At 36.6% G+C, this 14,414-nt stretch overlaps 1 protein-coding gene across 1 annotated transcript; it reads left to right on the top strand.

The window, feature by feature from the left end:
• The first annotated feature begins 12,734 nt into the window (after positions 1-12,734).
• On the top strand, positions 12,735-14,414 carry LOC103955492 (calcium uniporter protein 4, mitochondrial-like). The gene is made up of 2 exons (XM_009367389.3): positions 12,735-13,377; positions 13,624-14,414. The coding sequence occupies exons 1-2, from the start codon at positions 12,802-12,804 to the stop codon at positions 14,089-14,091; spliced, it is 1,044 nt and encodes a 347-aa protein (XP_009365664.2). The 5' UTR covers positions 12,735-12,801; the 3' UTR covers positions 14,092-14,414.

Raw genomic sequence — 14,414 nt, 5'->3', positions numbered from 1 at the left:
TCATGGTGTTTAAGTGGGGGTGGGAGGGAAGGGAACAGGGTGGCCTTTCTGCTGGTTGCGTACCAGGTTTTGATGAATTATTATATGTATTAAGTGCATATAAGTATGAGAAGTAAACAATTTTCATAAAAATAAAAATAAAAATGCAAATCTTTCCAGCTAAAAGAGGGAAACAAAACAAAATTTAATTAAACTAACCTATCAAAGATTGGGTACAAACCAAAAAGGTGCAGTATGAAACTGGGACGAAGAATGACTCTTGGGGCAACTAAAATGCCTAATACTCTTATTTGTGAAAAAAAATACTCCAAAATTACATTCGGTTGATTCGTAACACGGGTAATTAAAGGTTAAATAAATACTGTTTCTTTCAACATTCTAACCATGGGGGTACGATATAACGGCGGAATGAAGGTTGCTCACAAATAATACCCGATCACCAAGTTCAACAACCTCCATCCATTGTGGACCACCATCAATATCACACTCCAGTTTGAACACTCGAAATCCTTTAGTCTTAATGTGGTTCAGTGTAATGAACGGTCTTTCCAAGCATGACCTTATGCTAAGAATAGGATGTTAAACACGTTTTTTGTACCACATTTTCATATCATCTTAGGCGGTATTTAATATGGACAGTCACATCATTTGAATTAATCAAATTTTTAAATTTAGTTCATTATTTGATGATTGTAGTATACAAGGAGTCTTTCTCCTTCATTTTCTTCGATTTTGCAAATTTTTCAAATGATGTAGCTATCCACATCATATGCCACCTGAGATGGTACAGAAATGTGATATAAAAACATGATATGAAAAGCATTACTTTTAAATAAATAATTACACGTGTTTGTGTTTTGAATACAACATGATTGCCGTTGATTGTCTTTCCATAAACGTAGAAATAGCAATCCCTATATACTGAAAAGAGGGAAAATGGTTTTGAAGAATCCCATTGAAGCATGACGGAAAATGAAGTCGCAAGTCCCTTATGATGCATGGCAAGGATTTGATGAGACCACTTGGGAGGATTTTTAGGGTTCGCCTTCTGAAGATTTTTAGGGCTCGGCCGAGTAGTATTTGGGATTTTAATTGATTATCAACCACAAGAGCAGTGACCAACCGTGCTTCGATAGTTACCTTCTTCTGAAAGTTTTGAAGAAACCCTAACTAGCCTATGGCTCTTGACTTGCGTGTGTACCTCTGGTTGGGAAGGAGTGAATATATGCATAAATTAGATTCTTATCTCTCATTTCATTTCCCACTAATTAACATTAGGTTTCTATCTCTCGTTAATTTTCATTTTCATTAATTGAAATTTGAAACCTTTCTCATTTTTCAATCTTATCAAGGTCTTTTTACTTTTGTCCATATCATTATTTGAATATTAAATTATTACATGTCATATTATGTCAATTTCAAAAGATGGAAAACTTATTAATTATTTCTAGATATATCTTTTTAGAATTTTTCAAATTTTTTTATTTAATTTGTACTCATTTTTCAAATTTGTACCAATACTCTTTTTAATTTCAATTTGTACCCATATTTGTTTGTCTGTTTCATATATTTCTACTTTTAATTTGTATCATTTTTCAAATTTGGATCAATATTCTTCTTAATTTCAATTTGTACCCATAGTTTTAAATTTAATATGTACCCATATTTTTTAATTTGATTTGTACCCATATTATTTTTGCTGAATATATGCACCCATGCTAATTACATGTATTTATTTTATGTTTTATAATATACAAATATTTATTTTTTAAGAAGCGATCTAGCTATAAATCGAGAAGCAAATTAAGAATTTCTCCAAATTAACATGAATATTGTACACTAATCAATTTAATAAATAAAACTGAATTCATTTCCTGCTTCGTAATCCTCAAAACAACGAATAATGACTTCATCTCTCGATTATTTACACAAAATTGCAATTGTGTGTGTGTGTGTGTGTGTGTTGAGCACAAGAAGTGGGATTTGGGAGGAGGGTATATGGAGAGTGAGGTGGCTATACTGAGGAGGAAAATGAGGATGTAGGTTATGTTATGGTGAGGACTCTGTCACGCATTTTTCTCTGGTGAGGGTGGGAGTGGTTGGGTCATGGTGTTTAAGTGGGGGTTGGGAGGGAAGGGAACAGGCTGGCTTTTCTGCTGGTTGCGTACCAGGTTTTGATGAATTTACCAATTTAGCCTTGTTTTTGGATTGGTGTGGAAGACCAAGCAATGACCAAGTCAATTTAAAATTAGATATATACACTAATTTTAGTGACCCAGAAAATTACTGAAATATTGTGATGGTGTCGGCAACGCAGACCCAGCACTCGTCCCCCTCAGTACACCCAGTACTGCACTGCACACCAAGCAGGGCAACGCAGACCCAGCACGGAACAGAGATACCCACTGAAATTTTTGACCTTTTGCTGGGTTTTGGGGTGGAAAGGAAGTAAACAGAGCCTATAGGAGGAACCAATTAATAAGCAACTCCAAAACGAGTTTATCGAAATAATAAATATCATACTATTCTCATATAACAAGTTTGGGATTCAACTGTAACACAAAATTCATTCTATGAAAATCATGTTTGTCCTTATTTTGTGCAACTGTAACAATGAAAGGTGGAGAGACAAAAATGGTGTCGTTCGGATTCGAAGTAAAAAGATTTGGTTGGATGCTCATTTACTTTGGTCTAACTCACCTCGCCAGTTTCATAAAACAAGGTTGATGTTTTTCATTTTTGTCAATAAAGTTAGACGAGTGTAACAACGTGAACTAGTTTTTGAATTTGTTGCATCATTTGGTATTCAAAGCTATGGAACTAAAATTGTGAACCCATATTGTTCCAAGAATACATGAAGAATATATGCTGATTAAAACTCACATTTTACCCTTTATTTTGTTCTTATCATTAAAACTCAAAGTTTTCAAGTCATTTTCATTAGTTTTCCTATTTAATTAAGTACTTAAACTCACCCTTAAATATCGCCCGTCTCGATCTCTATCTCTCCTTCTCATCCATGGCTGCTAAATAATTGCTGGAGAATATTGAGACGTAAAGAAAAGAGGAGTAGTGAAACATATAGGAAACTTCCATGTAAAAGAAAAAAATTATATATCAATTTTAACTTTCAATATTAAATTACGACCATGGGATTTTTATCAAACGGATGAGAACAGAAGCTCAGGTAAGTGTCCGAGGAAGAAAATTAGGACTAAACAATTCTTTCCACATTATTTCACTATATGGTATTCGTTGACCACAATCAATCTTCAATGTTTCATAAGGTAATGTCTTGTGTTCAATTTTTTACGTTGATGCATCATACAATGGCGATTATGGAGGCTAAAATGTCTCTATAAATCTTTTCGACCCCCCTAAAAATAGATTGCCTTGACGAAACAACCAAATGCTTCATTTGAAAAATAAAATAAAAATAGTAGAATTTTTTAATTTTCCTATTTATGTCCCATCCTCTAATATATGAATATATATTTACGCAAAATACCATCATACCCTTGCATTCCTTTTGCAATCAACTTTATACATTTTATGGATACTATTACTGTTTTTGTCCATGTAGTCATGCAAGTATGTAGACAAGCTATATTTTTAAACTTGGTCACGTATATACATTTTACGAAAAATGTTACTGTTTTTGTTCATGTAGCTTGTGCGCATTACAAGTTTGACTTTCACAATTGTACATGTGCACGTTTTATTTGTGTCATACAATAATCATAAGACCGGTCATGCAAGTTGAAATAACATATTTGAATATGTTCTAAATTCACTTAACCTGTGGAAAGAGAAATTTGAACTCAAACGTTCTAGACTCCTTTCCATAAACAGATATCATAAAACCGGCCATGCAAGTCGAAACAACATATTTTTGCAGGCAATATTAACACCAAAATATCTACTATTCTTGCAACCCAAACACCAGCTTCTCCCTCACATTTCCCCGGCACCTTGCTCTCCCACAATACAAACCAAAACAACGAAGCAGCCACCTATTGCTAGACCAAAATTGTTGGAGCAGGCTTGGCGTTGTTATTGAAAGCAATTCCGGATAAAATAAAAAAAATAAAAAAAAAATAAAAAAGAAGAAGAAATAAAAAACCTGAAAAACAAAAAAAACCTGAAAATAGAAAAACAAAAAAACGTGTAGCCAACGGGTATATTGGTGGTAAAAACGTCCACAAAACCCTAATAGCCAATACCACGAAAAAGAAAAGAAAAAAAAAAGAAAATAGGAAAATACAAAAACAAAATCAACATATACTGAAAGCCTAATACCAAAATTGGAAAGAAAAAAAAATAAAAAAGGAAATACCAAAACTGGTGGTGGGCCCCCAGTAAAAGTTATTTGAAAGAGGCAGGCATGCGGGCCCAAAAACTTGTAGGGCCAGGAGAGTATAGAGGCATCCGCGAGTGAGGCGAGTGGATTATCATTATATTGATGTCTTGCTACAATAGTCCAAAGTTATTGAATCAAGACCTCACTTGACGTTAAATCTATTTTATATAATTTGATCTCAATATAGTTAGGTTTCTTTTGGTATCGTTTGGTATGCAGACGGGACGGGACGAGACAGGACGAAATGGAACAAAGCAGGAGCAAAGATGCCCTCGGATGGAAACAAGGTGAAAGAAGAAGGAGACGAAGAGGTTATAATTTTGTGTTCCACGGATGTGGAACGAGTCGTTCCAAGGGGTGGGATGGAACGAAAATTCACCCAAATCTCGTCCCATGGAACAGCTCGTTCCACCCGTTGTAGGCGCACCAAACGTGGGATGGAACGCCTTGTCCCACTCTGTTCCGTTCCGTCCCACGTACCAAACGGTACCTTCATGAATGATCAAATGTAATGATTGTATTAAATACACATAATCAATTGATTTATATATATATATATATATATATATATGTATGTATAAGAAGTAAACAATTTTCATAAAAATAAAAATAAAAAAGCAAATCTTTCCAACTAAAAAAGGGAAACAAAACAAAATTTTATTAAACTAACCAATCAAAGATTGGGTACAAAACATAAAGGTGCAGTGTGCAACTGGGATGAAGAACGACTCTTGGAGCAACTAAAATGCCTGATACTTTTATTTGTGAAGGAAAATACTCCAAAGTCACATTCGGTTGATTCATAACACGGGAAATCAAAGGCAAAATAAATACTGTTTCTTTCAACCTTTTGACCATGGGAATACGATATAACGGCGAAATGATGGTTGCTCACAAATAATACCCGATCACCAAGTTCAATAACCTCTATCCACTGTGGACCACCATCAATATCACACTCCAGTTTGAACACTCGAAATCCCTTAGTCTTAGGTGGCTCAGTGTAACGAAAGGTCTTTGCAAGCGAGAGATTATGCCAAGGATAAGTTAGTAAACACGTGTCTTGTTTAGGCTTGTATGCATAGTCTACCTTATGAAAAATCATAAACAACTCCATAGATGCAGAATCATTTGCTAGGTGAACGAAATCACGGCCATTGTAATGCTCTACTCTTGATCCATCATAATCAATTTTAACGAAAGGAATTGGAAAAAAGGAAGGACGTGTGTTGGGATCAAGGGTTACCAACTTAACGACCCTATAGCTAAGAGGACCGCCATTGGCTTTGGGGTCTTCGATCATCTCAAATACCATTAAAAACTTGGACTCTAAGGACGTTGTAGCATATAACTTACCACCCAGTATAACTATACCATTAACAAAGGGTACGTCCTCATGATCAATCGAGCACCATGATTGATCCCTTGGCCTACAATAAGTCAGATGGCCCTGTTTGCAAAGACAAACCACAAAACATGGCTCCTGGCTGATTGTTTTTGGTTCAGAAGAGGCAATAATTTTAGAAACGGAGAAGTCAGGACCATTGATGCAGTGGCATGGAAGGGTGGACTACGACGAGGGGAGCATCACTCGATCACCTGATATTGGATTGAAGAAGAAGAATTCTATTTTTAAACTAGGGTTCTGACAATTTTTTAGGTAGAATGACCAGGGTTTCATAAAACCCTCTGGACGCCTCAACGCACTGTCGACCATGATCAACCATCCCTCTATTGAGCCAACACAATCCATCCTATTCATTGTACTATAAAAAATTGTATTTGGCCATGATCGTAGAAATTTATGATCTTTCCAATCACCTGGACTTAAAACGCGATGATCTCTAGTGGACATGGGATGAGAGCATAACATAAGCCATGGAACTTGATCCTGAGCAAGGGGACGGCGTGACTGAATATTGCTTTTAATAATTGCTTGCCATGAACGGCATACTGCAGCACATCGAACGTAGTCTGATAAGCCCAGTCGTCGTAGAATCAGTTGCATAACATCTGCCGCGAGTTTATTGGACCAAGGGCTACTGTCCTCTACTTTCCAGATGATCATTCTTCTTCTTCTACATATTATGAAGATGATCATTCTGAACTTCCGGCCGATGAAATCGAGAATGAGCAACACAAACATTCTTGATAGGCGGTAGTATGTTAATATAGGTGGAAGAATTCTTTCAGGATATGCACGAATAAGTGCCACCGATGCAAAATACCCACCGTAAATGATTATGCCTTCGTCGAAACACATAATTATAGTTATAAACCATGCACGGTCTTCTCTGGGGCACATAAAAAAACAGAAAATGGATTGTTAGGAACGGAAAGTGTAAAGCTAGCCAGATTAAATGCAGGAACAAAAAATAATTCTCCTACAAAGCCGCAATTAAGAACAAAGAATAATTTAGTGATTTAGAGCACATTTGCATATACATATATTGCACATAAAACCTCCAATTGATGAAATATCTTTAGTTTGTTATTAAAATTGCAGACTTTGAAGCTTATTACCATCATGAAAGAAATATTTGCAGTTTCCAAATCAATTATCTACAAAGTAACGTACGAGACATACACTAATACTTGATTATCAATCACAAGGGCACTAGGGCAGTAACCGAGTGCGCATGTGATCACCTTATTTTTTCGTCGCCGTAGTCAGTCAGTATTCGCCTCATCGTGAAAGTTTTGAAGAAACCCTAACTAAGCTAATTAAGGATCTTGACTTGCGTGTGTACCCCTGGTTGGAAATGGGCGAATTTATATACACATACGTACGTGCTGTTCCCATGTTTTAAAGTCTTTACGTCTTTATCTCTAATTTTTTGACAGAGTCTTGGTCTTATACTTGATCTTTATGTGAAGAAAAGTATTATCACTACTTTGGTTTAATTTATCCATTAGAATCACGTGTTATAATTTGAATTAACTATACTTGTTTGTGTGTTGAATACAACAGAATTTCTTTTCTGCTACTTCAAAGGAGAAAAGTATACTTTCCGCAAACGTAGGAAGAGCAATCCCTAAGTACTGAAAATAGGGAAAATAGTTTCGAAGAATCCCATACAAGTCGCAAGTCCTTTATGATGCCTGGCCGAGCAGTATTCGGGACTTGATGAGACCACTTTGGAGGATTTTTAGGGTTCATCTTCGGAGGATTTTTAGGGCTCGGCCGAGCAGTATTCGGGATTTTACTTGATTATCAACCACAAGAGCAGTGACCAAGTGTGCATGTGCCTTTGGATAAATAGAGTGGAGTTCCAGGAGTGGCATACTAAAGATTCCTAGAGTCCCTAAACGAATTTGTACCCCTTTGGACAAACAAAAAAGGCAAATAGAAAAACCAAAAACATGCAGCCAACGTGACTGCAATTATATTCGTGCAAAACTTCATCAACCTAAAGCCCAATATATACCAAAATTGGAAGAAAAAAAAGACAAGAATATGTCGCTTTTATTCATTCAAATCTCTCTTTTCATAAGTTAAATGAATTTAGAGCATTCAAATATGTTACATCAACTTGCATGGTCAATCTTATGATCCTTGTACGATACAGAGAAAAAGTTATACATGTACAATTGTGAAAGTCAAACTTGTGATCAGCCTGAGCTACATGTACAAAAAACAATTAACATTTTGTATAAAATATATATACGTGACTGGATTTAAATATATAGTTTGTTTACGTGCTTGCATGACTATATGGACAAAAACAGTAACATTATCCATCAAGGTTGTGCTAGGCGCTAGTTGCAAATGAAGAATTTCTCCAAATGGGCATGAATATTGTACACCAATCAATTTATAAATAAAACTGAATTCATTCCCTGGTTCGTAATCCTTAAAACAACAAATAATGACTTCATCTCTCTATTATTTACACAAAATTGCAATTGTATATGAGTATGTATATATGTGTGAGTGTTTTTGTGTGTGTGTGTGTGTGTGTGTGTGTGTTTGTATATCAATGCATAATACATATCATTACTATAGGTACGCAAATTTAAATCGTCATGATCGATGTCACTGTTGTGATATCTCAAACCAATTATTTATTATCATAAGAAAAAATTAAACAACAAAACAATATGTAATTGATTCAAAATACTATTATAACTAGTGACATCTTAACGTTTAAGATGCAAGTAAGTTTCTCTTCGTTCAATATAAATAATGGCAAATGATGATCTCCTTATTTAGGTATGAATTGGATTTCTATTCCTGTATAATTTCTCTTTCAAAAATTTAAGCTGTGCTTTAATTGGACAATGGGATGCATGCCTGCTACGTACTAAATCACTCATATAATTATGTACATGCTCTCTGTCCTGCCTAATGGTTTTGTTGGGGTTTCATTAATTTAAATCCATTTTTGCATGTTTGGTTACTATAAAAGAGTGCAAAGACTATATAATCTGATGTACCTCATTTGATGATAGTGTCGGATAACAATATATCTATATATATATATATATATATATATATATGTATGTATGTATGTATGTATATCTATGTATGTATGACATCAGGAATGGTTTTGCTAGAAAAGAGTGCAAGGCTCTTTGACGTTTTAGCATTATCCTGAACGATTCGGTCATCTATATACAGTTTGTGTATAATGTTACTCTTTTGTTTCATGTAGCTCGAGAGCATCACAATTCGATTTTCATGATTGTGCATGTGCACTTTTTTATTTGTATAGCAGTATAGCACAAGGATCATAAGATAAATCATGCAAATTAATATAATATCTAGATGCTCTAAATTTATCTAGCTTATAGAAAGAGAGATTTAGACTCGAAGGCAAATTATCATTTGTAACTTCTAATAGTGAAATTAGATTTTGCAAAAGTGAAAAACCAAATGGAGGAGGAATCAAGGGGCTGGGACTTTTTGCGGTGGTGGTGGTGGTGGTTTGGGAGGAGAAAGAGGGAGAGGGGTGTTTTCTTCGTAGTTTGGGCTTTGGGATCCCAGCCCTTTTTGGGGGTTTTGGGCAGGGACATTTTGAGGTGTTTAACAATTTCAGAGCTGTCAGGAATGGGGATCGCGATTGGAGGTCATGCTGATGAGCTGCGTTGGCCCGGGTAACCGGATTATATTGTCACGTTAAGGGAATTTTGGAGATAAAGTCGGTGGGAAAATAATAGGGTTTATTTTAATTTTTTATGGTGGGTGGGAAATTAGAAAAATAGGGTGGGTCTAAAACCAATAAAATATATTGTTTGTCTATGTATCCATCAAGGTTGCATTAGGTGCTAGTCAAATAGGAGTTAGGGCTTATTGCCTAAGCGAATTACGTATAAATTAGTATCTACTTATTTTATAAACTTGAATACCATATGAATTATATTTTACCACATAAAAATAGGACTCATTTGCATAAATAGATATCTTAAGTACGACTCATTATAACACATGCCAATTTTTATGGACCCGAATGTCTGTCTACCGTGTGTGGCTTTGGATATGTGGCAGGAATGGCACACTAAAGATTCCCAGAGTCTCTAAACGATTTTGTACCCATTTGAACAAACAAAAAATGGAAAAATAGAAAAACAAAAAACATGTAGCCAACGGCAATATTGGTGAAAAAAAGGAAAAATAAAAAACGAATTTGTACCTGGACGTTTCCACCCATCAGCCACAGACCAGGCCAATGAGGTCATAGTCTGAGGGGGTAGGCCCTTGGTGCTGCCTACATCGTACCAAAATCAGAGGAGATGTGCTGATCTTGACCAGTCTTGGTCTTAGCTAGGGGGTGCCTACACTTACCCCTACGTCCGACCCTAAACAACAAAAACAAAGCGTCAAAAAAGGGTTTAGGACAGCCATAGCCTGCAGCATGGCATATCAGAGGCAGACATGCAGTCTGCGCCTGAGCCTCTACAAAACAAAGAAAGGTTCGGCGTCTAAGCAGCCGGTGATCCGCCATCAGCAATTGTAGTACATGCGCCACATTTGCGGAGTCCAAGGTTTACACCCATTGGGAAGGTCACTGGGACCCACCTCCTCCTCCCTCCTCAATTGGAAATCTGGATATCAATTCAACCTTGTTCAAGCATATCTGGTATAATTATGGTCTTTTTTTTTGGTACATCAAAAGTAATTATACGAATACTTCCAAATGTTATTGTATTAGACTATAGTGGTATACTTTAGTAGTGTTACACTATTTTGATAAGATAAATGTGTCACCTTACATACATTTTTCCTTGAAGCATTTTAAAACTCAATCTCCTATCACTATTTTGACTGTTGGCTTATTACTATTTTATCCATTTTAACACACGTGCTAACTCGGAGAGATTTTTTAAAATATAATGAGACCAATGTTCTTACATTATTCTAGCTACCTTGATCACACCATATTTCATAAAAGAAATAACATAGAACGTAAAGCAATCACTTGAGTTACAAACCCGCATGTTGCATCCAATCCTAACCTTTTATTTTCTCAAGTACCGCAGTGTGCGAAAGCTTTGAGACAACCCACAATGAGGCCCATCAACTTTTTACAAGATCCAACCCAAATCAAGAGGCCTATTGGACGGAGTCATATGGATGACTAAACCTTTGGTTACCCACTGAGTTGAGAGTGCTGATGTGTCCACTTTTAGGTGTGGGACTTTGGATGCTTCGTTTTTTTTATTGGAAACTTTAATGAAAATTTATATTTTTATATTAAAAGATCAATCATAATACTATTCACTTTACCTTTTATTTTGTCATTATCGTTAAAACTTAAAGTTTTCAAACCATTTTCATTAGTATTTTTTATTTTTTATTTCCCTATATACTTTAGATTCTCCTTTTGTTATTACGACTGAATGAGTTTAATTTAAAACAATAAGATAAGGGCCTTATATACCCTTTTCCAATAATGCTTAACATTTAAGCTAATAGGTACTGATATGGCACTTAGTGGCGTATGGTTAATACTACTATAAGTTAATAAAAAGAGTAATGCTATTGCTAGGCACACTAAGAAAAATGTTAGATTATATACATGTATCACACATAATGTGACAAATTAATAATATATATAATTAACATTTATATGAGATAAGTTTATTAATTGATGTGGCATGTATACATTACTTGTCACGTCATGTGATACACAGAGAAAATGTGATTTCTGTAGCCTTTTCCAAATAAAAAAACAAGTACATACTTATAATTTGAATGAAATAATAGCCCAACACGATGATAATTTGTCCAAATCAAACAATGTGTCACTAACGTGGACCTCGCTGGGCGAAATAAAATAAAAAGAAAGCTGACTTAGTGAACCTCGTTGGAAAACTGCATGGTTCTGCCACCAAAAAAGGGCAATCGCCATGGTCTACTAGGGTGGGGCTCAAATGTTCCATGCTTTGCAGATACCCAACAATAAAATCCTATCTAGTGGGGGTTACGTAGAAATATTTGACAAACTCTAGATTGGTTGAAGAATATTTGTACTCATCGTCTATTTATAATTGTTGGATTAGTTTAGATTTTGAGATCTGTGTAGTGAATAAACACAAATTTTAAAATTTCACCGCATTCAATAATAACAAATATGATGGTGAGTATTACCATCACTTAAAAGTAGTGAGCAAAAATATACATCCAGTCGTTGAAACAATGACATGAATAAGTTAGAAAGTTGACTCTCTTAAAAAAAATAAATAAATAAAATGTTTGGGAGTTGGCTCATCATCTCCTTTCCCACGCATTATATTACCCATGCAAATTAAAACGGAGGTGGTAGACTTTCACTAGTGGGATCATTATCTAATTAAGAATCTTAAAATTTGGAATCCAACAGCCTAATGAGATTCCCCTGCATAGGGTACTCCCATTTGTTTAAGATTCCATTCTTTTATTCTTATTCAGAGAATTTGCATAAGGATATAATTCGAAGGGTGAATATTATTGTTTCATCCTCCTCCTATAATTCCTTTCATATTTTGATTCTTCTGGTGTTTTGCTTCTTGAATCATTAATTGGTTGTTTTGGTGGAATTCGTTTCTCTTTGGTTATTGGTATATATGCATGCTGAAGACATTATTGCAATGCAATGACAAGTGGGCAAATAACTGTCAAAAATTGGTCGGTTGTCGCTTTAGTTCTATGTATTATTTTGTATCATAGGTGTTTTAACTGTTAGATTTGATTTTTGTAATGTTAGATTGTTTATTTTCAATTACCAAATGCTACGTACTATTGAAAGAGAATTATAATAAAAATTTGGCAAAGAAAAATATGTGACGTGTCCCAAAACGTTACTATCAATCTTCCAACAAGTTCCGCTTACGTCGGACACTCAGCCTATAAATAACAGCAGCTCACTCCCAAGTCCCAACGCTCAACACTCTACAGAGAGCTTCTCATTCACACACACCGTCTGGGCTCTCACTTTCTCTTTCTACTTTCTCAATTGTCCATGTCGCTCCGTCAAGCACTTGCTAAGCACGCATTTGGGGCCACCAGAGTGTCCCTAGCGCCACCGTCGTCGGTTATGACAGATCACCAAACCATCGTGCCTCCGAATGCCGCCCAGGTGAATTTCCACAGGGAATATCTGACCTCGATGGACACCCCCCGGAAAGGATTCTTCCTCCGATTCTTCCACCGCCAGTCGGCATCGAAGCTCCCGGAATTCCTGACCGTTCCGGATGGGGAGAAGCTCCGGGAAAAGCTGAGAGGCATCAACATTAGCGGTAATCAGCTCCGTCTCGGCGGTCTCAGCCCTCCGCCTCCAGATCGGGACCCCACCACAGAACTTCCGTTCGGAATCTCGGTCCGCAACGCGAAGAAGATTCTGAGGCTTTCTCAGGTGGAGAAGCTGAAGGCGAAGCTGAGGGAGATTCCGGAAACTTCCATTTCGCGATCGGAGTTCGTTCGGATCTGCAGCGAAGGATGCGAGAGCGAAGAGCAAGGTGCTGAGTTCGCGAAGATGATGGACGAGTCCGTAAACGTTATTGTATTGGGAAACGTAGTGTTTCTCCGGCCGGAGCAGGTAACTTCTTATTCTTTCCCTCTTTTATGTAGATTCTGTTTCTGTTGTTGTTTGTGATATGGTAAACCTACGGAATATACCTTGAGGTGGTGGGTTGAAGAAAACTTTATTATCCTTGGTCATTTGACACGTATCTAAGAAACTTACATGTAACGAGAGCATCGCTGTTGTTTGTTATATCACGCATTGAAGTTGTTCTCGTTTTTGTAATGCCCGACAAACCTTTTGTTAATTTTTTTTTTTCAGGTGGCTAAATCAATGGAGAGCATAATCTCACAATCCATGCCCATCCCAAACGATCCAAGAAGTAAAGAGCTGCACCAGATGGAAACTCAAAAGATGTTAATTGACCAAAAAGCCAGGGCCCTGGTACGAGGGGAGCTCTACTGTGGGCTGGGGTTTTTGTTATTTCAAACGATCGGGGCAATGAGGCTCACTTTCTGGGAGCTGAACTGGGATGTCATGGAGCCCATTTGCTTCTTCGTCACCTCCATCCACTTCGCCTTGGGCTACGCCTTCTTTCTCCGGACATTGACGGAGCCCACTTTCCAAGGGTTCTTCCACCGTCGCTTCACGGCCAAGCAACGGCGGCTCATGGAGGCTCATAAGTTTGATGTCCAAAAGTACAACCAGCTTCGAAAAGTCTTTTATCCGAATTCGGATCATTCAGCGTCATTTCATCACAAAGAAGGAATGGTTATGGGATCACCATAGTCGGCCTAGGTTATTTATGTTAGACCTAAAAATCAAACAAATTTTGACTGCAAAGAGTAATGTTTGTTTCAACAAGCAAACCAGTTGGCTTTGGTTTAGAAAGTATGGCTCGGGTATGTTTGGACTTTTTACAAACTGTCGAACCAAAAATCGGCGTTTGGCGATGAGAAACTCGAAATCTTGTACAGAGGTTCAGTTGTCATCATCCCTTGTGTACAGTAAATTGCCTAGTTGAATGCTAAGCAACTATGTTCTTCATGTTAAAAGGGAGCTCGTAATTGTTTTGCAAATCATGTATTAGGAGATTTGACTACAATACTTGT

Source organism: the organism of the source record quoted next, unplaced genomic scaffold, assembly GCF_019419815.1.
Source record: "Pyrus x bretschneideri cultivar Hongxiangsu unplaced genomic scaffold, Pyrus_bretschneideri_v1 Contig28, whole genome shotgun sequence".
Lineage (NCBI taxonomy): Eukaryota > Viridiplantae > Streptophyta > Magnoliopsida > Rosales > Rosaceae > Pyrus > Pyrus x bretschneideri.
This window is presented reverse-complemented; position numbering and strand designations above follow the sequence as displayed.

Coding starts and splice junctions, on each gene's coding strand:
- LOC103955492 (XM_009367389.3), top strand. CDS start 12,802: ATGTCGCTCCGTCAAGCACTTGCTAAGCACGCATTTGGGGCCACCAGA. Junction 13,378..13,623: donor TGTTTCTCCGGCCGGAGCAG/GTAACTTCTTAT, acceptor TTTTTTTTTCAG/GTGGCTAAATCAATGGAGAG.